The sequence below is a fragment of the Plecotus auritus genome (assembly GCF_963455305.1).
Source record: "Plecotus auritus genome assembly, chromosome: 8".
NCBI classification, from domain to species: Eukaryota; Metazoa; Chordata; class Mammalia; order Chiroptera; family Vespertilionidae; genus Plecotus; species Plecotus auritus.
In genome coordinates this window covers 42,215,910-42,240,370 of record NC_137782.1, presented here as the reverse complement: position 1 = coordinate 42,240,370, position 24,461 = coordinate 42,215,910, and the positions used below count along the sequence as shown (strand labels likewise).

At 42.3% G+C, this 24,461-nt stretch overlaps 1 protein-coding gene across 4 annotated transcripts in view; it reads left to right on the top strand.

Moving 5' to 3' along the window:
• The first annotated feature begins 5,775 nt into the window (after positions 1-5,775).
• ADNP2 (ADNP homeobox 2) overlaps positions 5,776-24,461 on the top strand; it is a 38,388-nt gene continuing 19,702 nt past the window's right edge. The window contains exons 1-2 of one of the 4 annotated variants that reach the window (XM_080684500.1): positions 5,776-5,817; positions 16,980-17,100. In XM_080684500.1, coding sequence (XP_080540626.1) covers positions 16,993-17,100 — 108 coding nt within the window. In that variant the 5' untranslated portion in view covers positions 5,776-5,817; positions 16,980-16,992. Of the gene's footprint in view, positions 5,818-6,029; positions 6,167-7,283; positions 7,341-16,979; positions 17,101-24,461 lie in introns of those variants that run through there. The other 3 variants (XM_080684498.1, XM_080684499.1, XM_080684501.1) reach the window with 3 other exon arrangements.

Genomic DNA, 24,461 nt, shown 5'->3' with positions numbered 1-24,461 from the left:
GTACAGCTCTGCACAGATTCAGTGGTACTCCGAGTTGGAGTTAAGAAAAATGCCAGCTGTACTATCCAAATGTGAAGTTAAGAAAAATACCAGTTGTACTGTCCAAATGAAATCTTCTATCAACCCACCCACTAAAAATACTTCATTGGCTTTTCATGGGTCTTAAAAAGAACAAAACAGCTTCATGATCTGATCCATAGTTTCCTTTCAGAACATTTTCTTTCCAATGACCTGCACTCTAGTCATTCTTGTTTCTTTGATCCCTCTGACTGTGGTTTGCTCCCTCCAGGCACAGGGTCTGTTCCTGATGCTTGGAGTCATCTTTCTTGACCATCTCACTGCTTTCATCTGCTAATGTCTACTTGTCCTGGTTGTTTCTTCATCAAGACTGCTAGTCTAGATCCATTTTCTTGTTCACAGATGCTTGGAGAACCTACCTTCTTTTTTAAAAAATGTTTTTTTAATTGATTTTTTAAAAGAGAAGATGGGAGAGGGATAGAAACATTGATGAGAGAAATATCATTGATTTGCTGCCTACTGCCCCCCGCCCCCTTACTGGGAATCGAGCCCAAAACCTGGGCAGGAATTGAACCAGTGACCTCTTGGTTCATGGGTCAATGCTCAATCACTGAGCCACACCGGCTGGGCAGAGAGAGCCTACCTTATCTAGAAGCATTTGCCTCAGCTTATAATTAACCTTTCATTGTGTAGTTATTTCACTAATGATGTTCTCCCCCACTGAACTCTAAGCTCTATGAAAGCAGGGATTGAGCCCGCTCTTCTGCTCAAACTGTCTGCTTGGCACCTAGTAGACACACTAACAAGCACATGAAGAACAGAGGCGAGAAGGGCAAGATTACATACACTAGTACGTTGTTCACAAATAATTTCTCCCCTTTCTATAAAAATTTCAGTGGTTTTAGATTAATCTTAGCAATTTATTTTATTGTAGACTAGTGGCCCAGTGCACAAATTCATGCACATTGAAAGGAAATTAATTAGAAGAAATATTTTAATATCGCTATTCGCCCTTTCTCTATAATAGAAGTATCAACCAAATTCACGATCGATAATGACAGATCAAAACATCCATGTGCGATTGGCGCCAGCGAGAGCTGAGTGTGTGTGTGTGTGTGTGTGTGTGTGTATAAACTTGCTTAATTAGACCTGCTTTCTGATTTAGCTAAACTTTTTCCAGCCCAGTGAAGCACCCCAGCTCCTCTTTCAGGTAATTGTCAGCGGCACAGCAGTAAATATCAACATGATGCAGATTATTATTGTAGATCACGCAGGGAGAACAAAGGGTAAAATATTTAACTGCAGCAGTGTCTGACTATATTCTGCGTAGTGAGAAAACCTGAAGTCATTTTCAAGGTCCACCATTTTTTACTTCTTTTCAGTCAGGTCAAGTTTCTAAGCTTCCTAAATCTCCGTTTTCCGGCTAATGAAAAGAAAATAGGATTCCACCGAGTCTCCTATCTACCTACCCCAGGACTTCTGTGAGGATCAAATGAGATGAGGCCCGGGAAAACGCTTCACAGACATTTGGTTAAAGTTTGAAATGCTTGCACCTAGCTATAAAGCAAGTCGTGTTCCTCGCCTGAAGAAACTACAAGGAGACTAATTGTCACTAGGGAAAAGAAGCCAGGCGTTGCCACATGACGTCATTAACCGGCACCCATGGTGACTGTTTGAGGCCTGGGCTGGGCTGTGGGCCACATTTTGCGCCATGGGGTTTCGGCAGCGTTGGCTGCAATTCGGTGGGCTGTCGCTCTGGGGTGGTGGCAGGTTCTGTGTCCCACTTGGGGGAAGCCGAGTGTTGCTTTGTGGGCGCCAGGTCCACGGTGCTGTTTCTCTGTAAATTGCCAGTATGCGTCATGGCAGCTCCTGCATTAAGCGTCTGCCCCCTGGTGGTCAGTGTGCATCACAGCGACTGGTTGGACAGTTGGACACTTAGCATATTAGCCTTTTATATATATAGATGAGCATGCATACAGTTGTTTCTTTGTTGATTATAGTTGTATAGTGTGTACATAGTACATGGAAACCAGCAAGGCAGGGAAGTGGGAACTGAAATCCAGACCACTGTGCTGCCCAGCTCTGCACCCTGAGGTGCAGCTGGCACTTTGTAACAACACTTTTATCCCAAAGCTAGAACCTTCAGGGCAGCACATGCTCACAGGATTTGTTCCTTTTCTCATTTTCACAAAGGTGGGCTGATGTATTAGGCTCTGGGGCCAGTCTAAGATCTGTCTCTGTTCTGTGGTCACCCAGATTGCTGTCTGTATGCTGGATGGTTATCTTTTTTTTTTTTTTTAATATTTTTTTATTGATTTTTAGAGAGAGAGAAGGGAGAGGGATAGAGAGATAGAAACATCAATGAGAGAGAAACATCATCGATCGTTTGCCTCTTGCTTACACCCTACTGGGGATCGAGCCCCCAACCCAGGCATGTGCCCTGACCGGGAATTGAACTGGCAACCTCTTGGTTCATGGGTCAGTGCTCAACGGCTGAGCCACACTGGCTGGGCTGGATGGTTATCTTAACAAATGCTGATGCCAATTATAGGGGGAGCCAGATGAGAAAAGTGTGGCATAGCATCTTCACTTTTAAACCCAACTGAACAACTAAAATCAAAGCATCAGTGCTCATACTGACACCAAGGAAACTGAGAAGGCAGAACAAACTTCCATGTGCTGTGATATGTCCAGCAGATAGGTCCTCAGGTCTAACTTCTGGTTTAGAATGATTTGATGACATCTCGGTCATGCACTTTCCCAAAAATAATTTTTTAAAACTTAATTTTGTTCCATCCATTTATCCCCTCTATCCCCTCTTCCTCCTCCATTCACCCTCCTTACCCCCACAACCACCACACTGTTGTCTCTATGAGTTCTTTCTCTCTTTTTTTCTTTTTTTGCTCAATGCCTTCACCCTCCCCAACAGCCCTCTCCTGTGTGTGGGGGGAGTAATCTTGACTAGTCCCACTGAGTCATATTGCTTATTCCTTCTGTGGTAGGGAGGGACCATCCTTTCAGCAGCAAAGCTATTGATTGTAATTTTAAATGTCATTTATTATATATCCATACTGAATCATTTAGGTGCATAGTGGACTGATGTCTACAATTTCCTTTGCTTGCATCCAAAAAAAATTTTTAAAAAGGTGCATCCAGAGATTAATAGTTATATAGCTGGTGATATGGCAAATACAGCAAAATGTTAATTTTAAGATCAAGATGATGGTGTTTACTGTACAATTAAGTTAACTTTTCAGTATGTTCAAAAAACATTTTAAGATGTTGAAGAAAAATTTAATTCATTCAAATGTTACTACAATTTTTATCACATTTAAAATTTATTCACATTAAAGTAACCTAGGCATCAGGGAGACATGATGAATAAGAAGACATGGTCCCTGTTGGTGTAGTACTTCCCGAGGGAAACACCTGAGCAGATAAAGATAAAACAATGCAGTAAGTGTAATGAAAAACACAGAATGTTTTGGGAATGTCAAGAAGTACCCACTACATTGTGTTATGTTTGTATGTGTGGTGGTGGTGGTGGTCAAGGAGATCTCTCACAGAACTCAGCCTTGAATGGCAATGGAATAGAAATTAATTCAGGTAGTGGGGAGGGAAGACATTCAATGAACAAACTCTGTGGTGTTTGCAGGAACGGCAGATGGGCTGGGACTGGTCAATCTTGGAGAGCTTGTATGCCATACTGACCCTCTGAGCTTGATCCTGTGGGGGATTTTGGGTGGCTGAAGGTAAGAAGGGGAATGACAGGGTCTGATGTCGATTTAGCTAGATCACCAAGATGGCTGCCTGGAGACTGCAACTGAGGCACCAAAGCTGAAGGTAAGGTAGGTGCTTGTGTTGGTGTTCCAGCTAGGAAGTGACCTGAATGTGCACATGGTATTAGGGCTAAAGTTGAGGGGACAGATTTGAGAAATATTTAGGATGTAAAATTGGAGAATTGGAAATGGGGAAAATAAAGAATAGGTAAGCACACCGTTTATTGTAAAAGAGGCTGTTGAAGAGGGGATGATGGGTTCAGTTTTGAACATTTTTAATTTGGGGTAACTGTGAGACACCCAAGTGGAGCTGCCCAATTGGCAGCCAAAAAAATAATAAAAACTTAGGGAAGAGGTGGATATATTGAGTTGGAATTGAAATAATGAAGTTTGAATCTACAGTTATGATGCAGAGTAATAAATGAAAGGCATGGGATTTTTCAATACCCAGTATAGTCCCTGGCACAAGGGATGCAGGTAATGAATGTGGCTGAAAAATGAACAAGAGTGACCAGCATTCCAGGGTGGTATGAGGAAAGCTGATGAAGATGCAAGGAACAATCAGAGATGTTGGAGAAGATTAAAGGGAATGTTTAGGAGCTGTCAGGGAGGCGAGGACTTCAGGAAAGGGAGAGGGGTTACAAATAGATAAGGAACAAAATCTGTTCAACAGGTAGTTGACTGGTGACCAAGCTTTTCTGTAGAGTGGTGAGGGTGGGGGTGAGAGAACACCAGATTGAAGAGTGGAGGGAGCAGAGGTGTTCTTTGGAGAGGTGTGATACAATGCTCTCATTGGATTATGATGGTCTTTGACTTTACTTTCCATCACACCCATAAATTCTCAGAGATACATATGGGGATATTGTACCCATTTCCTGTAATTCATTATCAAATTAAATCACAATTCATAAATTTAAAAAAAGTAAGCTGTCCTTCAATTATGATAAGTCAGACATTTATTGAGTGCCTCTTACGTTTTTAGTCTCTAGGCTCAAACTGAGCAGAAGGTACCAACCAGTAGAGGTGAGGGAGGGGAGGACCATGGGATGACTCGACAATGTGGTGCCGGCAGGGCAGACAGACAAGGTCCAACAATGGATGGATCAGCCCACCCATGTGGGCAGAAATATCCTCTGAAACTAGCTCTAAGGATGATTGTTGAGGAAAGAGGTGTGCATGTAGGAGCTGGGAGGTTGTAGAACACCAAATCTGATGGTCTTGGTGTTCTGGAAGAAGTAGGAGGAGACATGACCTTCCACTGAAAAGGAAGTTGAGGAAGGGTGGTGTTGCCAGGGAGCTTCAATGAAGTGGGGAAGGTCTGGAATAGTCATTAAGGAGCTCGACTAGGACAGGGACCCAATAAATAAAGGTAGGTGTTTATATACACACCTGGCTTCATTAAACTTCAAGCTCCTTGAGGGCGCTTGACTCAATTAAAGAAGACCCAAAGCCATTTTGAAAGCTCCTACTCCATGTTTTCATTCATTTTGAAAAATATATTATTGCTTCACAATATTTAATAAATCTGGGCAAAGTGAATTTTAAGGCCATTTAGGAGTTTTTACAAATGTATGTAATTAACCTACAAAACATACAGTGGTTCTAACTTAAAACTCAGAATTCTCAAGAAAAGGTGTGACAAATTTTTTTAGAAAATAGTCAGGAGACCCTATCCAGTCAGTTCACCAAGATGTGCCAATCAAGGGCACACATGTAAAAGTTCTGATAGCCCAAGTTCTACTGTCCAATGACAGGGCAGGGTTCTCTTCATAGCTAGTTTCCTATTGGCTCTGATATGTGGGCGGGGCTACCCATTCCTGCTGCAGCTACTAGCTCCATCCCCATTCCATGCAAATGAGGTCAAAGATATGGTGAGCTCACGTGATTGGCCACGTGGTTGATGACACAATTGCCCCACCCCTTCAATGACGTCATTATCCACTCAAACTCTCACGAGAGTTTGCACAGATGCTGGTAAGGGACTAGCAGGCCAGTCCACTGTGGCAGAAGGGGTGTCAAGGTAGGGGGCTTCTACAGGACACCACCACTTCCACCCCAGAGCCTCCAGTCCAGCTTTAGGCAAGGTCCCCAAGGGGTCTGTGAGGCCCGACCCAGGGGTCCCACGCACCCTCTCATCCCATTGGCTGACTGCACCGACATGCAAATGAGTGCATGCGTCACTTCCGGAGGCAAATCGAGCGCCATTTTCTCTTTCTGGCCGAGCTGGGAGGAGGGGACAGGGTCGCGCGGGGGTGTGCGCGCGCCGAGGCGGGGGTCCCGCCGCGCGGGGCGGAGGCGGGCGTGGGCCCCGGCGGGGCGCGGCGAGAGGCGGCAGCGGACGCGGCGGCACTCCGGGCGCCCAGCGGTAGGTACGTCCCCGGCCCGGCCCCGCGACGACGCCCCCGACCGGGCCCGCGAAGTCCCGGCGGCGGCTCCGCCCCGTCCCGCCCACACCCGCGGCCGCCTCACGAATCCCGCGGCGTTCTGCGGACTGCGGGTTCGCGGCCCGAACGGTGCCGGTCGTCCCTCCGTGTCACGTGGGACCGGGGTGGTCGCCGCGGGGCGGGGCAGGCTCGGGAGGAGAGGGGGCCGCGAGGCCAGGGCGGGAGACGAAGGGCTGGGACTGGGGGACAGTGGGCGGGGGTGGGGGACGGAGAAGGGGGAGGGGGACGGCCCGGGATGTGGGGGTGGCAGGGTGGCCCCTGCAAAGCGCACCCCGCGCAGTCCCGGTTCTTCCTCAGACTGGCCCCGGACCAGCCTTGAGTGACCGCGAAAGTGGGCCATGAAGATGCGGTCACTCCTTAGTCTGCCCTGTGGTATTTTTACCCCAGAAGAAAAGGACTGTGTGAACAACAGTTGACATCGAATCCCTATTTCTTCGACAGCGAATCCCTATTTCTTCACCTTTGATGGTTTGATGTGAATATTGATGATTTATATGCAGGTGTTAACATTAAAATTTTAACTTTTCATATCCCGCTGCCGACTGCGTTGACGTAGATTGTTTGCAAAATTTCTGCTAACATTTGGCTTTGGAATGTCCGAGATTTTAACTGCCAGTTCAAATAGTGCCCAGTTGCATAATGGGAAATTAATTACATATTTTAACTTTTTTTTTTTTTTTGCATTTGAATGAGAGACTTGCCTGAATGCTATTAAACTCGCTGTGATGCGAAGGTATGCAGGTTTTATCAAAAGTAGGGCTTGGAGTCTAGGTAGGCGTTGGTGTGGGGAGCGTTTGTTTGTGGGAGAATCTCACATAAAAACAGGGTCGTGGAAAGTGCGTGTTCATCTCTGGTTGGAGTCAAGTAATGTGATTTAGAGCTGCTCCTGGAGAGTTGGCCAAATAGTGAACAAACTATTTCGTTTGGAGCGGGGACTTTGTTGAGCCTGTGTTCTTGTTAATCCTCACCGAGGATATTTTTCTATTGATTTTAGGGAGAGTGGAAAGGAGGGGAAGAGACAGGGAGAAACATCAATGTGAGAGAGACACATCAATTGGTTGCTGCCCTGCCTGAGACCAGGATCAAGCCCTCAACGTAGGTACTTGCCCTTGACTGGAACCAATCACAGACCTTTCAGCCTGCAGGTGGAGCCTCCATCCTCTGAGCCAAAGCGGCTAGCTAGGGCATATGTTTTTGTTTTGTTTTTTAAAGCCCCTGATTCCAATGCTTGTGACATTTCATTTCGATTTTTGGCATTAGGTTCATAGCAAACTCAATGCGGATATTCTAAGTGCTTTTCTTGTATTAATGCATCCTCACAACTCCTTCATGGAGTAGGTTGCACTTTCCCTGTTTCACAGGTAGGCAACTGAGGCCCAGGGATTAAGTAATTTGGGAAAGCACAACTAGTAAACTGTGGAGTTGATTGGAACTGGAGCAGAGTGGCTCCAGAATCCTTGCTGGTGAGATCATTGTGCTGTGTTGCCTCTCAAGTGAAATTCTTTCAGAAGTTAGATTTCACAGGAACTCAAAGGAAAGTTCTGTCGCTTAAAAAGTATTTATTATCTGATTGACTTTATGTTTTAGAGTGTATTTTTTTACATAATGCAATATTTTTAAATGGTCATGATACTAAACAACAAAGCAAAACCCTTTAAGTTCCTCTTTGGGAAATAACAGTTTCTGGTACATATCCATGGACATTTTGGTAGGTCCATGTTTACCACACTATGAAATTAAAATTAATTTAGTGTGAACTGAGATAGATAGATTAGTGCAGCTGCATTAGCCTGTGGTTTCCTAATATACATTTTTTTTTTTACAGATGTACAGATTTAACTGAGTACTAAGATATATGGAGAACAGCATCATTAGAGGATCTATAAATATGAAAACAGTAAACAGTTTCTTTCCTGGTTAATCTACTAGGCATTTTGTATGGAATCTTGCATCTTGGAATGGATAAAAAGTATAGTATTTTGGAATGAAAAATTATGGTAAAACTGAGCTTCTTTTCCCCAAAGTGGCAGCAATAGACCAGGTCTCTTGAAAGGTTATGAAACTTTTATAATTTACCTATTTTTTTTGTTTTGTTTTGTTACCCTTAAACAGTTAGCAAACTGCTAAAAAGGGAAAGTTTTTTTAATGCTTGTTTTGGGGGAATCAATAACAATGATGAGGGAATGGGGGCACTTCCTATTAGGTCTCAAGCTGGTGTGGTCGGGTACATACCCAGGTTGCCCCAGTCCCCAGTGGGGGGGTGTGGAGGGGGCAGCCAATCAACGATTCTCTCATCATTGATGTTTCTATTTTTCCCTCTCCTTTCTTTGAAATAATAAAAATATATATTTTAAAAAACTTACTATTCAAATTTTTTTAAAACATCAACAGTAGATGAACCTTTGTGAATATGTGTGTGTGTGTGTGTGTGTGTGTGTGTGTGTGTGTGTGTGTATATATATATATATATATATATATATATATATATACATTTATTGATTTCAGAGAGGAAGGGAGAGAGAGGTAGAAACATCAATGATGAGAATCATCAATCAGCTATTCTTGCATACCCCCTACTGGGGATCGAGCCCCAAACCCGGGCTTGTATCCTGACCAGGAATCAAACCATGACCTCTTGGTTCATAGGTTGATGCTCAACCAATGAGCCACATTGGCTGGGACTATTTTCCAAATATAAAACAGAAGACTGACAATTCCTTGGCCTTGTTCCTAAGCCTTGAATAGGTTACTATAGAGTCTATTTAAAGCTTGCTCAATCACAGCTTCATTTCAGTATCTTCCTGAGTCAGTCATTCTTCAACAAACTCCAAGAACCAGCCTATGAAATCAGCCTGTTATAAAACTGCTGCTCAGGCAAGTCCACCAATCCCTGTTTCCATGCTTCTCAGAATTCTGTAATAAGATTAGTGCTTGCTAGATAAGGCTAGACTTATTTGCAAGCAACAAACTTAATTTCCTTAGCATACAGAGGATAGTGGAACTTTAAGGAGGAAACGAAAGCAAGTCTGATTTAGTAGAAAGCATATGATAGAAATTTTTGTTGAGCCTTGCTCTGGCTAAAGAAGACAGTGTGAGCTGGAAAGTCACCTTGTACATACTTTATAAAACCATCATGAGGTTCTTGATGCTGTTGAAGACTGGAACCCAATTCAGTGTGTTTAACTTTTTTTAAAGTATGTTTTTATTGATTTCTAAGAGAGAGAAACATCAATGATGAGAGACATTGATCAGCATTGGCTTAATTGACCTTTTGCCAAATATATTCAGACTTTTCCTCCTTTACCTCAGTCATTTTTGATGCTGATGTGTTCACCTGGAACATCTTGGCCTCCACCTCTGCAAGCTTCCATAGCCATTCCATTTTGAACCTCCATAGCCCTTTCCACATGTCTCATGACTCTTAACGTTTTATATTACCCTTTTTGTTAATTTATTATAAACATTTGCTATGTATTATGCTCTCTGATAGGCCCAGCCATGCAAATAAAACATGATTCCTGCCCTGAAGCTTAGTCTAATAGGGAAAATAGATAATTACAACATAGATGAATGCAATGAGAGATGTATAAACTGGTTCCTCTGGGGATTCCTAGGAAGGGTGCATAAGGGAATTGCTGACTTGTAGAAATTGTCATTTAAATCTTGGGAGATACTGCCAAATTGCTCTCTAAACATGTAGAAATTAAAATTTTTCTACTTACCTTCACTACTAGTGAATATTGTCAATCTTTAAAAGTTATTTTCTATAATTAAAAATTGGCATTCATTATATTACCTAACATTTCTTTAATTCAAATTTTATGGATTTATTTTTAGCTTTTATAGTTTACACATTTAAAAACTTCATTTGAAATAATTTCAGATTTACGAAAAGATGCAAGTACAATTAAAAAAAACCCTCCCCCCATCATTTGAAAGTAGGTTGCCAAACAAGATGCCACATTACCCCAAATATTGTCTGTTACCTACAAATAAGAACATTCTTCTACATATCCAGAACACAACCATCAAATCAGGAAATCAATACATTATCACCATTGAAGTTTTGCCAGTTCCAATAATATTTACAGTAAAAGAATCTGGATAGAATTGCACATTATATTTAGTTATCTAGTTTCTTTTGATTTGGAACAGTTCCTTAGTTTTTCCTTCCATGATCTTTTTAAGTATATAATTCATTGATTTTTAAATATATTCACAGAGTTGTACAACCATCACCACAATCTAATATTAGAACATTTCCAGCATCCACCCACTCCTAACCTATTCGTTTGCAGTCAGTACCTCTTCCCACCCTGGCCAACCACTAAGCTACCCTTTATCTTTAGATTTGTCCTTTTTTTGATGTTTCCTGTAAGCGGAATCAGACAATATGAGGACTTCGGTATGCATCCTCTTTCACTTAGCATTATGCTTTTAAGATACATTTGTGTTATAGCATCTATTAGTACCTAGTGCTTTTCATTGCCAAATAGTGCTTTTCATTCCACTGTATGGATATACCACATTTGTTTATCCATTGGCCATCTGATGGACATGTGAATTGTTTCCACATTTTGGCTACTATGAATAGTGTTATATTGTATGATCTGGACACTTTTGAGTATTATAGGTTGTTTTTTACAGTGTCTCTTAATTTGGGTTTGTTTGCCAGACTTCTGTGAATTACTCTTTTTTCTTGATTATTAAGTATTTTGTGAGTAGGTGCTTGGAAACCTTGTGAATATTCCATTTCTCATCAAGCTTTCAATTTATTTAATTATAACACCATGGAATTAAGTTTATATTCTTTTTTTTTTTACATTGTTTTTTTGGCCTTTGAGCATTCTTTATTCTTTTTTTTTTTTAATTGTTTGAAGTATTACAAATAGTAGTACATATGTCTCCTTTTTTTTTCCCCCATTGACCTCCACCCGGCATCCCCTTCCCCCCAGTACATGCCTTTACCTGCCCCCCCACCCCAGTGTCTTGTATCCAAAGTTTATATTCTAGTGGGTTATGTTTTAGTTATTGCTGTATACCAAACTACCCCAAAACTTGGTAGAATAAAACATTTTACTTAAAAACCTCAATAATTCTTTGGATCAGGAGTTCCACAATGTCTGGGTCTCAGTCTGGGAAGACCCAAAGGCTGGGGTTGACTTGACGGGCCTTAGTGGCATCTTCACTCGCAAATGTAGTGGCTGATGTGGAACATCTCCGTGTAGTCTCTGTTGGGCTAGTTTAGCTTCCTCTCAACATCTTGTGTGGATTCCAGCGTCATGGTCCCCAGAGAATAGGCAGCAGTGTGGCATTTTTATGGTGTAGCCTTGGAAGTCACATGGCATTAATTCTGCCATTCTTTATTAGGTAAGGCAGCCATAAAGTTTTGCCCAGGTTCATGGGGTGGGGGCATAGATGCTCTTATTTTTTGGAAAGAGTATCAAAGTGATATTTGAAGAAGAGCACGTGGAATGGAAGATACTGTTTCATTATCTTTGGAAAATTTAGTGCACTGGCTATAATCTGTTACTATCATTATTTATTTAATGCCCAGATTGTCCTGTAATTTGCTTGTGAGAACTTCTTCAGGCTCTTCTTTTGAATCCTTTTGATATGTCTCACCATTCTTTGACCAACTTCCTTATTTTCTGGCACAAGGTGTTCTGGGAGCATCTTGTCTTTTCCATGTTCCAGCCCTCAAATCAGCCATTTTCCCAAGGAGCCCTGGTTCCTTTTGATGGAAAGTGTATTTAGAAATTAAGATTTGGGTCATAGGAGTGCTCAAACTGCTGTTGGGCTGGGAAACTGCTTCTAGGCTCTTTTAGTGGGCAGAGCTATGGAATGTTCACACATTTATTTTTATCTGTGTATATATTAAAAGCAGTTAAGGTCACACCTGTGCCTTCTTTTCCAGTCAAGTATCAAGGGTTTATTTTAATTTTATGCCTTTTCAGATATTTTAAAAAACAGATTTTTTGAGATGTAATTTACATACCATATAATTCACCTATTTAAAGTGTACAATTCAATGGCTTTTAGTATATTTGCAGAGTGGTGCAGCTATCACCACAGTCAGTTTTAGGACACTGTTATTCCAAAAAGAAACTGTTCCCCTCAGCCATCATCTCCCAGTTCTTCTCAGCCTCCCCTCAGCCTTCATTTTCTCAGCCTAGGCAACCAATGTTGTACCTTCTGCTTGTATATATAATTTCTCTGTTCTGAACATTTCATGTAAATGGAATCAGACCACTTGATCCTTTATGTCTGGCTTCTATCATTGAGCATCATGTTCCTCAAGGCTCATCCACATTGTAGCCTAGTGAATGCTTCATTTCTTTTTAGGGCCAAATAATATTCCATTTTATGAATGCACCACATTTTGTTTTTTATCCGTTCACCAGTTGATGGACTTATGGGTTATTTCTACTTTTTGGCTATTAAGAATAGTGCTATTCCGCTGGTGGGAATGCAGACTGGTGCAGCCACTGTGGAAGACAGTATGGAGTTTCCTCAAAAAGTTAAAAATGGAACTCCCATTTGACCCAGTAATCCCACTTCTAGGACTGTATCCCAAGAAACTAGAAACACTAATCAGAAAGGATATATTCACCCCTATGTTCATAGGCAGCACAGTTTACCATATCTAAGATTTGGAAACAGCCTAAGTGCCCATCAGCAGATGAGTGGATTAAAAAACTGTGGTACATCTACACAATGGAATACTATGCCGCTATAAAAGAGAAGGAACTTTTACTATTTGCAACAACATGGATGGAACTGGAGAGCATTATGCTAAGCGAAATAAGCGAGTCGGAGAAAGATAAATATCACATGATCTCACTCATATGTGTGATATAATGATCAACGTAATTTGATGAGCTAGAATAGATCGATCTAGAGACAAATGGTAGGGGAGGAGGGGTTAGAGAGCAACCAAAGGACTTGTATGCATGCATATTAACATAACCAATGGACACAGAGACTGGGGCGGTGGGGGCTTGCCTGGGGTAGGAATGGCGGGGGTCAGTCAATTGGGGAAAAAAGAGATGTAAAATTTTAGACAATAAAAAAAAGAAAAAATTTGTAAAAAAAAAAAAAAAGAATAGTGTTACTGTGAACATTCTTGCAGTTTTTGTTTGGATGCATGTTTCTCACTTCTCTTTGGTGGAATTGCTGGCTCATATGGTGCTTGTGTATTTAATCCTTTGAGGAACTGCCAGACTGTCCTCCAAACTGGCTATACCATTTTATTGCCAGCGATGTAGGGGAAATCAGTTTCCCTACATCCTTGCCAACACTTGTTCTTTACTTTTTTCAAAATTACAGCCATCCTAATAGGTATAAAGAAGTATCTCATTATGGTTCCATTTGCATTTCCACATGGCTGTTTAGCATCTTTTCATGTGCTTAACGGCCATTTGTATAGTAGCTACTTCTTTAGATCCTTTGCCCATTTTTAGGTTTGGATATTGGTTTAATTATTGAGTTATCAGAGTTCTTTTTATAGTCTGGGTATAAGTTCCTTATCAGAAATAAGATTTGTAAAAATTTCTCCCATTTTGTGGATTTTCTTTTTTTTTTTTTTTTTTTTTTTTTTTTTATTTTTTTTTTTTATTTTTTTTTTTATTTTTATTTTTATTTTTTTAAATAAATCTTTATTCAGATTATTACAATTATTTCTCCTTTTTCCCCCCATAGCTCCCCTCCACCCCTTTCCCACCCCACCTTCTGCCCTTACCTCCCCCCCACTGTCCTCATCCATAGGTGTATGATTTTTGTCCATTCTCTTCATGAACCCCCCCATACCCCTTTCCCCCTGAGAATTATCAGCCCACTCCCTTTCTATGCCCCTGATTCTATTATATTCACCAGATTATTCTGCTCCTCAGGTTTTTAATTCACTTGATTTTTAGGTTGGCTTGTTGATAGATATGTATTTGTTGTTCATAATTTTTTTTCTCTTTACTTTTTTCTTCTTCCTCTTCTTTAAGAATACCTTTCAGCATTTCATATAGTACTGGTTTGGTGGTGATGAACTCCTTCAGCTTTTTCTTATCTGTGAAGCTCTTTATCTGCCCTTCAATTCTGAATGATAGCTTTGCTGGGTAGAGTAATCTTGGTTGTAGGTTCTTGCTATTCATCACATTGAAAATTTCTTGCCACTCCCGTCTGGCCTGCATAGTTTCTGTTGAGAAGTCAGCTGACAGTCGTATGGGTGCTCCCTTGTAGGTAATTAACTGTTTTTCTCTTGCTGCTTTTAATATTCTCTCTTTGTCTTTTGCTCTTGGCATTTTAATTATGATGTGTCTTGGTGTGGTCCTCTTTGGATTCCTTTTGTTTGGGGTTCTGTGGGCTTCCTGGACTTGTAAGTCTATTTCTTTCACCAGGTGGGGGAAGTTTTCGGTCATTATTTCTTCAAATAGGTTTTCAGTATCTTGCTCTCTCTCTTCTTCTGGCACCCCCATAATTCTGATGTTGGTACGCTTGAAGTTGTCCCAGAGTCTTCTTACATTATCTTCAACTTTTTGGATTTTTTTTTTGGCTTTTTGCTTTTTCGGTTGAGTGTTTTTTGCTTCTTTGTATTTCAATTCTTTGATTTGATTCTTGTGTTCCTCTATTCTGTTTCTGGGTCTCTGTATAATATTTTTTATTTCAGTCAGTGTATGTTTAATTTCTAGTTGGTCCTTTTTCATATCTTCGAGGGTCTCGTTATATTTATCGGCCTTTTCTAGGATATTCTTAAAAAGTCTTATAACGGTGGTTTTGAATTCTATATCCAGTCGTTTGTTTTCCTCCATTTCTTTCGTTTGTGATCTGATTCTTTGACCCCGCATTTTCACTGGATCCCTGAGTTGGTAAGGTAGATATTTGTGCTAGGTTTCCAATATGGCCCAGTGGGTCTGCTTCCCCAGTTAACCTGAGGTGGACACTCTTGGTGCACCCCTTTGTGTACTGTGTGTACAGCCTTGTTGTAATTAAGTCTTTATTGTTGTTGGTATCACTGGGAAGAATTGACCTCCGGGCCAGTTGGCTGTAAGGATCAGCTGTGTCTATGCTGGGAGAAGTTCGGTGCTGGAGACAGCCTTATAGGATTAGACTTGCCAAATTGCAATAGCCTCTGTGCTCAGCTTGGATGGGGTGGAGTCTCAGTCTTGGCTTCCTGTCAGCCCCGCCCCTGCGCGCATGTGCGCTTTCAGTCCTCCGCCTTCCCCAGCTCGAGTCTCCGCCTGAGAGTCCAGACTCCCCCCACAAGAGCGTGGGTCCCCAGGGGCTCGCCTGGAACTGGGGTCACTGCAGTCAGAACTGGGGCTCGGTGCAGTCAGAATCCTCTGACTCCCCTCCACTAGGGAAAGCCTGTGGCAACCCCCGCAGCCTTTTTGCGCACCGGCGCGGCGCGTGTGCGCACTTTCAGTCCTCCACCTTCCCCGGCTCCTGAGTCTCCGCCCGAGAGTCCAGACTCCCCCTACAAGAGCGTGGGTCCCCAGGGGCTCGCCTGGAACCGGCTTTCACTGCAGTCAGAACTGGGGCTCGGTCAGGATCCTCTGACTCCCTTTCACTAGGGAAAGCCTATGGCTACCTCCGCAGCCTTTGTGCGCACTGGCCCGTGTGCGCCTTCAGACTTCTGCCTTTCCCAGCTCGCGGTCCGAGGCTTCCTTCCCCCTTCCGCCAGAGGAAGTCAGCCAAGCTCTCAGCCGCCCTTCCTCTCTGCGCGCACAAAGCCCCTTTGCCGTACCTCCAATTCTCTGTGAGCTTTTCTCCTTCCTTCTAGTTGTAGAATTTTCACTCAGCCTGCTTTCCTGTGGTTCTGGATGGTGTCCGTTCTGTCTTTTAGTTGTAGTTTTGAAATTGTTGTGCGAGGCAGCAGTTTAGGTGTTTACCTATGCCGCCATCTTGGTTTCTCCTGTGGATTTTCTTTTTGCTTTTTGCGTGGTTTCCTTTGAAGCACAACATTGTTTTATTTATTTATATATTTTTAAATTGATTTTAAAGAGAAGAGAAAGGGAGAGGGAGAGAGAGATAAAAACATCAATGATAAGAGAATCATTGATTGGCTGCCTCCTGCATGCCCCCTACTGGGGATCGAGCCTGAACCTGGGCATGTGTCCTGACTGGGAATCGAACCATGACCTGGTTCATAAGTTGACACTCAACCATGGAGCCTTACTGGCAGGGCTGAAGAACCAAAGTTTTAAATTTTCCTGAAGTCCAACTTACCTAGTTTTTCTTTTGTTGCTTTTTGGTGTCATATCTAAGAATCCATTGCCAAATCCAAGGTCATGAAGATTTCTGCTTGTTTATTTCTGACAGTTTAAAAAATTTTAGCTCTTAGGTGGAGGTGTATGACCCATTTTGAGTTGATTTTTTTGTATGGTGTGAGCAAAAAGTGCAACTTCAGCCCTAGCCAGTTTGGGTCACTGGATAGAGTGTCAGCCTGCAGACTGAAGGGTCCCGGTTCGATTCCGGTAAAGGGTACATGCTTTGGTTGTGGGCTTGATCCCCAGTAGGGGCGTGCAGGAGGCAGCCTATCAGTGATTCTCTCGCATCATTGATGTTTCTATCACTCCCTCTCCCTTTCTGAAATCAATAAAAATATATTTAAAAAAATTTTTTTAAAGTGCAACTTCATTCTTTTGCATGTGGATAACTAGTTGTCCCAGCATGATTTGTTGAAAATTACTCTCAGTGTTTTACCAATCCTGTTACTTATTACAGTTTTCTTTTCTTTCTTTCTAAGGAAAATTCCAAAAATGTTTCAAATTCCTGTGGAAAATCTTGACAACATCAGGAAGGTACGAAAAAAGGTGAAAGGAATTCTTGTGGATATTGGGCTTGACAGCTGCAAGGAATTGCTGAAGGTAAGAGGATATCAGTAATAGATTAAGAGCAGACAAGTTTGTTTTTTTAAAAGTATATTTTTATTGATTTTAGAGAGGAAGGAATTGGAGGAGAGAGATAGAAACATCAGTGATAAGAGAGAATCATTGATTAGCTGTTTCCTGCACTCCCTCTACTGGGAATCCAGCCTGCATGTGCCCTTGACTGAAATTGTACCCCGGAGCTTTCTTTTTTTTAATGTTTATTTTAATAAATCTTTATTGTTCATACTATTACAATTGTTAATCTTTTTTCCTCCATAGCTCCCCTCCAACCGGTTCCCACCCCACCCTCTGCCCTTACCCCCCAAACCCCCTGCACTGTCCTCATCCATAGGTGTACGAATTTAGTCCATTCTCTTCCCACACCCCCCACACCCCCGACACCCCTTTCCCCCCAGGAATTGTCAGTCCACTCCCTTTCTATGCCCCTGATTCTATTATATTCACCAGTTTATTCTGTTCATCAGATTTTTTACTCATTTGATTTTTAGATTCACTTGTTGATAGATATGTATTTGTTGTTCATAATCTTTATCTTTACCTTTTTCTTCTTCTTCCTCTTCTTTTTTTTCCCCACTTTTTAAAAAAATAAATCTTTATTGTTCAGATTATTACAGGTGTTCCTCTTTTTTTTCCTCCATAGCTCCCCTCCACCTGATTCCCCACCCCACCCCATGCCTTTACCCCCCGCCACTGTCTTCATCCATAGGTGTAAGATTTTTGTCCAAACTCTTCACGCACCCCTCACACCCCCTTCCCCCTGTGAATTGTCAGTCCACTCCCTTTCTATGTTCCTGATTCTATTATATTCACCAGTTCATTTTGTTCTTCAGATTTTTTTTTTATTTTTTTAGATTTTTTATTCACTTGATTTTTAGATTCACTTGTTGGTAGGTATGTATTTGATGTCATTTTGTTGTTCATAATTTTTATCTTTACCTTTTTCTTCTTCTTCCTCTTCTTAAAGAATACCTTTCAGCATTTCATGTAATCCTGGTTTGGTGGTGATGAACTCCTTTAGCTTTTTCTTGTCTGTGAAGCTCTTTACCTGCCCTTCAATTCTGAATGATAGCTTTGCTGGGTAGAATAATCTTGGTTGTAGGTTCTTGCTGTTCGTCACTTTGAATATTTCTTGCCACTCCCCTCTGGCCTGCATAGTTTCTGCTGAGAAATCAGCTGACAGTCGTATGGGTGCTCCCTTGTAGGTAACTAACCGTTTTTCTCTTGCTGCTTTCAAGATTCTCTCTTTGTCTTTTGCCCTTGGCATTTTAATTATGATGTGTCTTGGTGTGGTCCTCTTTGGATTCCTCTTGTACGGGGTTCTGTGCGCTTCCTGAACTTGTAAGTCTATTTCTTTCGCCAGGTAGGGAAAGTTTTCTGTCATTATTTCTTCTAATAGGTTTTCAGTATTTTGCTCTCTCTCTTCTTCTGGCACCCCAAAAATTCGGATGTTGGTACGCTTATAGTTGTCCCAGAGGCTTCTTACATTATGTTCATATTTTTGGATTCTTTTTTCTTTTTGTTTTTCTGGTTGGGTGTTTTTTGTTTTCTTATATTTCAGATCTTTGGTTTGATTCTTGGGGTATGTTGATCTACAGTTGAGTTTCTGTATATTCTTTATTTTAGACAGTGTATGCTTAATTTCTGACTTGTCCTTTTCCATTTTTTTGGCATTCTCATTAAGGTCCTTTAAGGTCTCACTAAGCTCCTCGGAGGTCTCATCAAGTTTCTTGGCGGTTTTTAGAAGATTCTTGAGTAACCTTATAAATGTGGTTCTGAACTCTATGTTGTCCAGTAGTTTGCTCTCCTCCATTTCTTTCTTTCGTGACATCTTTTTTTGTCTCCGCATTTTGCTGCTTCCCTGTGTTGATGGAGTGGCTTTGTGTGGTAGGTGACCTATAGGGGCCAGTAGCTCAGCCTCCCCAATCACCTGAGGTGGACGCTCTTGATACACCCCTTTGTGGGCTGAGTGCAAAGTCTTGGTGTAGTTAAGCCTTGATTGCTGTTGGTACACTGGGAGGAATTGACCTTCAGGCCAATTGGCTGTGAGGATTCGCTGTGTCTATAAGGGAAGAACTGCTGCGCTGGAGACACGCTTATGGTGCAGGACTTGTTTCTGTGGGGCTTTGGTGCTCACTGAGTCTGCCTCTTGAATGTGTCACTTATGGATGTTAGGAGTTGAAATCTGGTGTCTCACACTGACCACTACGTACACTGGCTTCTGGATCTCCAGTGGGGTGCAGGTCAGCTACTGTGTGAGGCCACCCAGCAGGAGCTACAGCGAGAACTACAGTTTTCTCCTCTTTGCTTGGGGTTTGGAGGTTTTGGAGCTGTCTGATCAGGGCTGCAAGTTTGCTAGGTTAAGCTGCAATAGGGCAGGCCATTCATATGCTAAAGCCGCTGCTTGGAGCTTGGGTGGGTTTGTAGATTGTGCGGGGCAGGGTCTCAGGGCATCACTAGGCTAGGGCGTGGCAAACAGCGATGGCTGCCAGTTAGCCTGCTCTGCGTCTCCGACCGTGTCCCCGCGTCCTGCGCCCCAGCACAGTAAACAATTATTCCTGCGCGCAGCCCTTCAAGCAAGCCACCCTCACTTTCCGACCCGATGGTAGAGGTAAAAAGCTGAGGTACAGAGGCGCGCGATGCTGTTTTCTCTTTCCTTCTAGTTGTAAAACTTCCACTCAGCCACCTTTCCCGTGGTTCTGGGTGATAGACGTTTTGTCTTTTAGTTGCAGTTTTAAAATTGTTGTGCGAGGCAGTGGTTTAGGTGTTTACCTACGCCGCCATCTTGGATCCTTTTCTTCTTCCTCTTCTTAAAGAATACCTTTCAGCATTTCATATAATACTGGTTTGGTGGTGATGAACACCTTTAGCTTTTTCTTATCTGTGAAGCTCTTTATCTGCCCTTCAATTCTGAATGATAGCTTTGCTGGGTAGAGTAATCTTGGTTGTAGGTTCTTGCTATTCATCACTTTGAATATTTCTTGCCACTCCCTTCTGGCCTGCATAGTTTCTGTTGAGAAATCAGCTGACAGTCGTATGGGTGCTCCCTTGTAGGTAACTAACTTTTTCTCTTGCTGCTTTTAATATTCTCTCTTTGTCTTTTGCTCTTGGCATTTTAATGATGATGTGTCTTGGTGTGGTCCTCTTTGGATTCCTTTTGTTTGGGGTTCTGTGTGCTTCCTGGACTTGTAAGCCTATTTCTTTCACCAGGTGGGGGAAGTTTTCGGTTATTATTTCTTCAAATAGGTTTTCAGTATCTTGCTCTCTGTCTTCTTCTGGCATGCCCATAATTCTGATCTTGGTACGCTTGAAGTTGTCCCAGAGGCTCCTTACACTATCTTCATATTTTTGGATTCTTTTTTCTTTTTGCTTTTCCGGTTGAGTATTTTTTTCTTCTTTGTATTTCAAATCTTTGACTTGATTCTTGCGGCCCTCTAGTCTGCTGTTGGATCTCTGTATAATATTTTTTATTTCAGTCAGTGTATGCTTAATTTTTAGTTGGTCCTTTTTCATATCCTCGAGGGTCTCGCTAAATTTATCGGCCTTTTCCAGAAAATTCTTGAAAAACCTTATAACCGTGGTTTTGAACTCTATATCCAGTCGTTTGCTTTCCTCCATTTCTTTCATTTGTGATCTGTTTCTTTGTCTCTGCATTTTGGCTGCTTCCCTGAGTTGATAGAGTGGCTTTGTGTGGTAGGTGTCCTATAGGGCCCAGTGGCTCAGCCTCCCCCGTTACCTGAGGTGGGCACTCTTGGTGCACCCCTTTGTGGGCTGTGTGCACAGTCTTGTTGTAGTTAAGCCTTGATTGTTGTTGGTATCACTGGGAGGAATTGACCTCCAGGCCAACTGGCAGTGAGGATCAGCTGTGTCTGTGCTGGAGACACCGTTATGAGACAAGGCTTGCAAAAGCCTCTGTGCTCAGCTTGGATGGGGCGAGGAGACAGCCTTAGTTTCCCGTCAGCCCTGCCCTAATAGGCCCCTTTGTCTTAGTGTCCCGTGGTAATCGCTGCAAGCACCTCTGAGAGAAAGCCGCCCTCGAGTTCCGCCCACTGCCAGCCAGTCCAGTTTCTCCCCGAATGAGTCTGGGTCCCCAGAGTCTCGCCCAGAACTGGAGTTCAGTGCAGTCGGGAGCTTTTGTCTCCCTCCCGCTTGAAAAAGCCAGCCGCGTACTTAGTTGCCCGCCCTCTCTGCGCGCGCCTCGATACCTCTGCCTTCCACAGTTCCTCTGAGTCTCAGTGTGCTTTTCTCTTTCCCGACAGTCCAGACTCCCCCATATGAGTCTGGGTCCCCAGAGTCTCGCCCGGAACTGGAGTTCAGCGCAGTTGGGTGCTTTTGTCTCCCTCCCGCTTGAGAAAGCCAGCCGCGCACTCTGTTGCCAGTCCTCTCCGTACGCGCATCTCAGTACCTCTGCCTCCTGCAGATCCTCTGAGTCTCAGTGTGCTTTTCTCTTTCCTTCTAATTGTAGAATTTCCACTCAGCCAGCCTTCCTGTGGTTCTGGTTGATGTCCGTTTTGTCTTTTAGTTGTAGTTTTGAAATTGTTGTGCGAGGCAGCAGTTTAGGTGTTTACCTATGCCGCCATCTTGGTTTCTCCCTGAACCCGGGACCTTTCATTCCGCAGCTGGATGCTCTATCCACTGAGCCAAACCAGCTAGGGCAGCAGACAAGTTTTTAAAGTGACTTTTATGAGGGGCTTTTTATGGTCATTAAGTTTTTTTTTTTTTATTGCAAGTTTTGTGTGCTTTTTTGTTGTTAAGTCTCACCCAAGAATATATTTTTTCCATTGATTTTTAGAGAGAGTGGGAGGGTAGGGGAAAGAGAGAGACTGACATAGAGACCGACAGACAAGGATAAGAGAGGTGGGGATCGAACCTGCAACCCAGGTACTTGTCCTTGACTGGGAATTGAATTCATGTCCCTTCAGTGCACTGGTTGATGCTCTAATCACAGCCACACCAGCCAAGGCACTTGCATTTTTAATTTGCTTTATTAGAGTTTTACTTTGAACATTGTACTGCATTAACTGTATACAAAGGACATTTTCAGATACCAGAAATAAAGCATAAAAGCATTCAGAAACTGAGTATGTAAGCTATATTTAGTCATTAGTTTTAAAATACTGTTGACCCATGAACAACAGTTATTTGAACCTCATGGGTCCATTGGTACACAGTTTTTTCCAATAAATATATAGTCAGCCCTTTTGGTTTCACATCTACAGGTTCAACCAACTGCAGATCAAAAACAGTATTTCTGATCTGTGGTTGGGAATCGTGGATGCGGGAGGCCAACTGTGTGCATTGATCTAGGCCAGTGGTTGAGAGCTGCATGTGGCTCGCGAGCCGTGGTTTAGGGGTAGGCAAACTGCGGCTCGCGAGCCACATGCGGCTCTTTGGCCCCTTGAGTGTGCTCTTCCACAAAATACCACGGCCTGGGCGAGTCTATTTTGAAGAAGTGGCGTTAGAAGAAGTTTAAGTTTAAAAAATTTGGCTCTCAAAAGAAATTTCAATCGTTGTATTGTTGATATTTGGCTCTGTTGACTAATGAGTTTGCTGACCACTGATCTAGGCCATGTTATAGAGGGGACTTGAGCATCCCCAGATTTTGGTATTTGTAAGGGGTCCTGGAACCAATCCCCTGTAGTTGCCCAGGGACAACTATGCTTTGGGGGCATTGAACGTTAAAATGTGGATTTTTTGCTGTGGGCAGAGGGATGGAGAGGGGAGTCAGGACCACTAACCTCTGGGTTGTCAAGGGTTAACTGTGTATTTGTTTTTTATCTTTGAGGAGAATATGTTAAATTATTTATTATTTTAGCATAAGAAGACCCTAATTTAATTTCTCAAGATTGTTAGAGAATCAATAAATGGGGATAAATACATGATATGATAGGGTGTTGTTTTTCTGATTTGTGAACTTAATATATTTAGTCTTACAAAAGTTTAAAAATTAAGGTGGCAGTCACACTCTACTGATAAGTTGTGTTCTATTATAATTTTATTCTTTCTTATAACTTGAGAATATATGGCTGGCACATCTAGTAAAGAAATAAAAATTGTTAAATAAGGCATGCTGTGTAGCCTTATAGCCAATGATAATTCTGTGCATATTTTATTCATAACTATCAAAATAGGGACCCTGTCTACTTAGAAATTTTTAAACTTGTTAACTTAATTCAAAGTATTATTGGCCTGTGAAGAGTTCAGCTTCTTAATTTTCAAATGTCAGACTTTCAACCAGATTGATATTATTTATTAAAAAGGCAGTCTGATACTGGCCCTGACCGGTTTGGCTCAGTGGATAGAGCGTTGGCCTGCAGTCTAAAGGGTCCCAGGTTCGATTCCAGTCAAGGGCATGTACCTTGGTTGCGGGCACATCCCCAGTGGGAGGTGTGCAGGAGGCAGCTGATCGATGTTTCTCTCTCATCGATGTTTCTAACTCTCTGTCCCTCTCCCTTCCTCTCTGTAAAGAGTCAATAAAAAATATTTTTAAAAAAATCCCCTCCATTTAAAAAGCAAAAAAAAAAAACAAAAATAAAAAGGCAGTCTGATACTGAAAGACTAATAATTATCAGGATTCTCATTAATGCTAAAGGAACCCATAGAGTTCTCTGCTTAAACATTACCACCCCAGAGAGCTCTTCCCTCTAAGATGCTACCCTCTCCCACTGTATTCTCTTCTAATTGCTCTATTTTTCTTTAGAGCTCTCAAGTACCTAAAATTACTTGTTTATTATTTGTCTCCCACAAATAATATATTTGAGGTCCTTGAGTATAAGAAGACAAGGACCTCATTGTTTTGTTATCTACTGTACTACTTTTGGTCAGAATTGTGTTTGGGATACTGAAGCTTAACAGAAACATTTTATTTAACAAACATTTTTTTTAAATGAATCAATGAAAGTAAAACCCAAGTAGAGAACTACTTTTAATAATTGCCTGACTGAAAGCCCATCTATATATATAAAAGTCTAAGCGACCGTTTGACCATTCAACCGGTATCTATGATGCGCACTGACCACCAGGGGGCAGATGCTCAATGCACAGGCATGGAAACATGGAACAGACTGATGAATCTCAGAGGGAAGGAGCCAGGGGGGTAGGGGGTGGTGGGAAGAGATTTACCAAAGATTGTATATGCATACTAGAGTCCCGGATTCATGCACCGGTGGGGTCCGTCACCCTGGCCTGCGGGGACCGGGCCGAAATCGGCAGTTTGACATCCCCCGAGGAGTCCCAGATTGCGAGAGGTCACAGGCCAGGCCGAGGGACCCCACCGGTGCATGAATCCATGCACCAGGCCTCTAGTTTGGAAATAAAATGATGGGAGAGATACTGAAGTG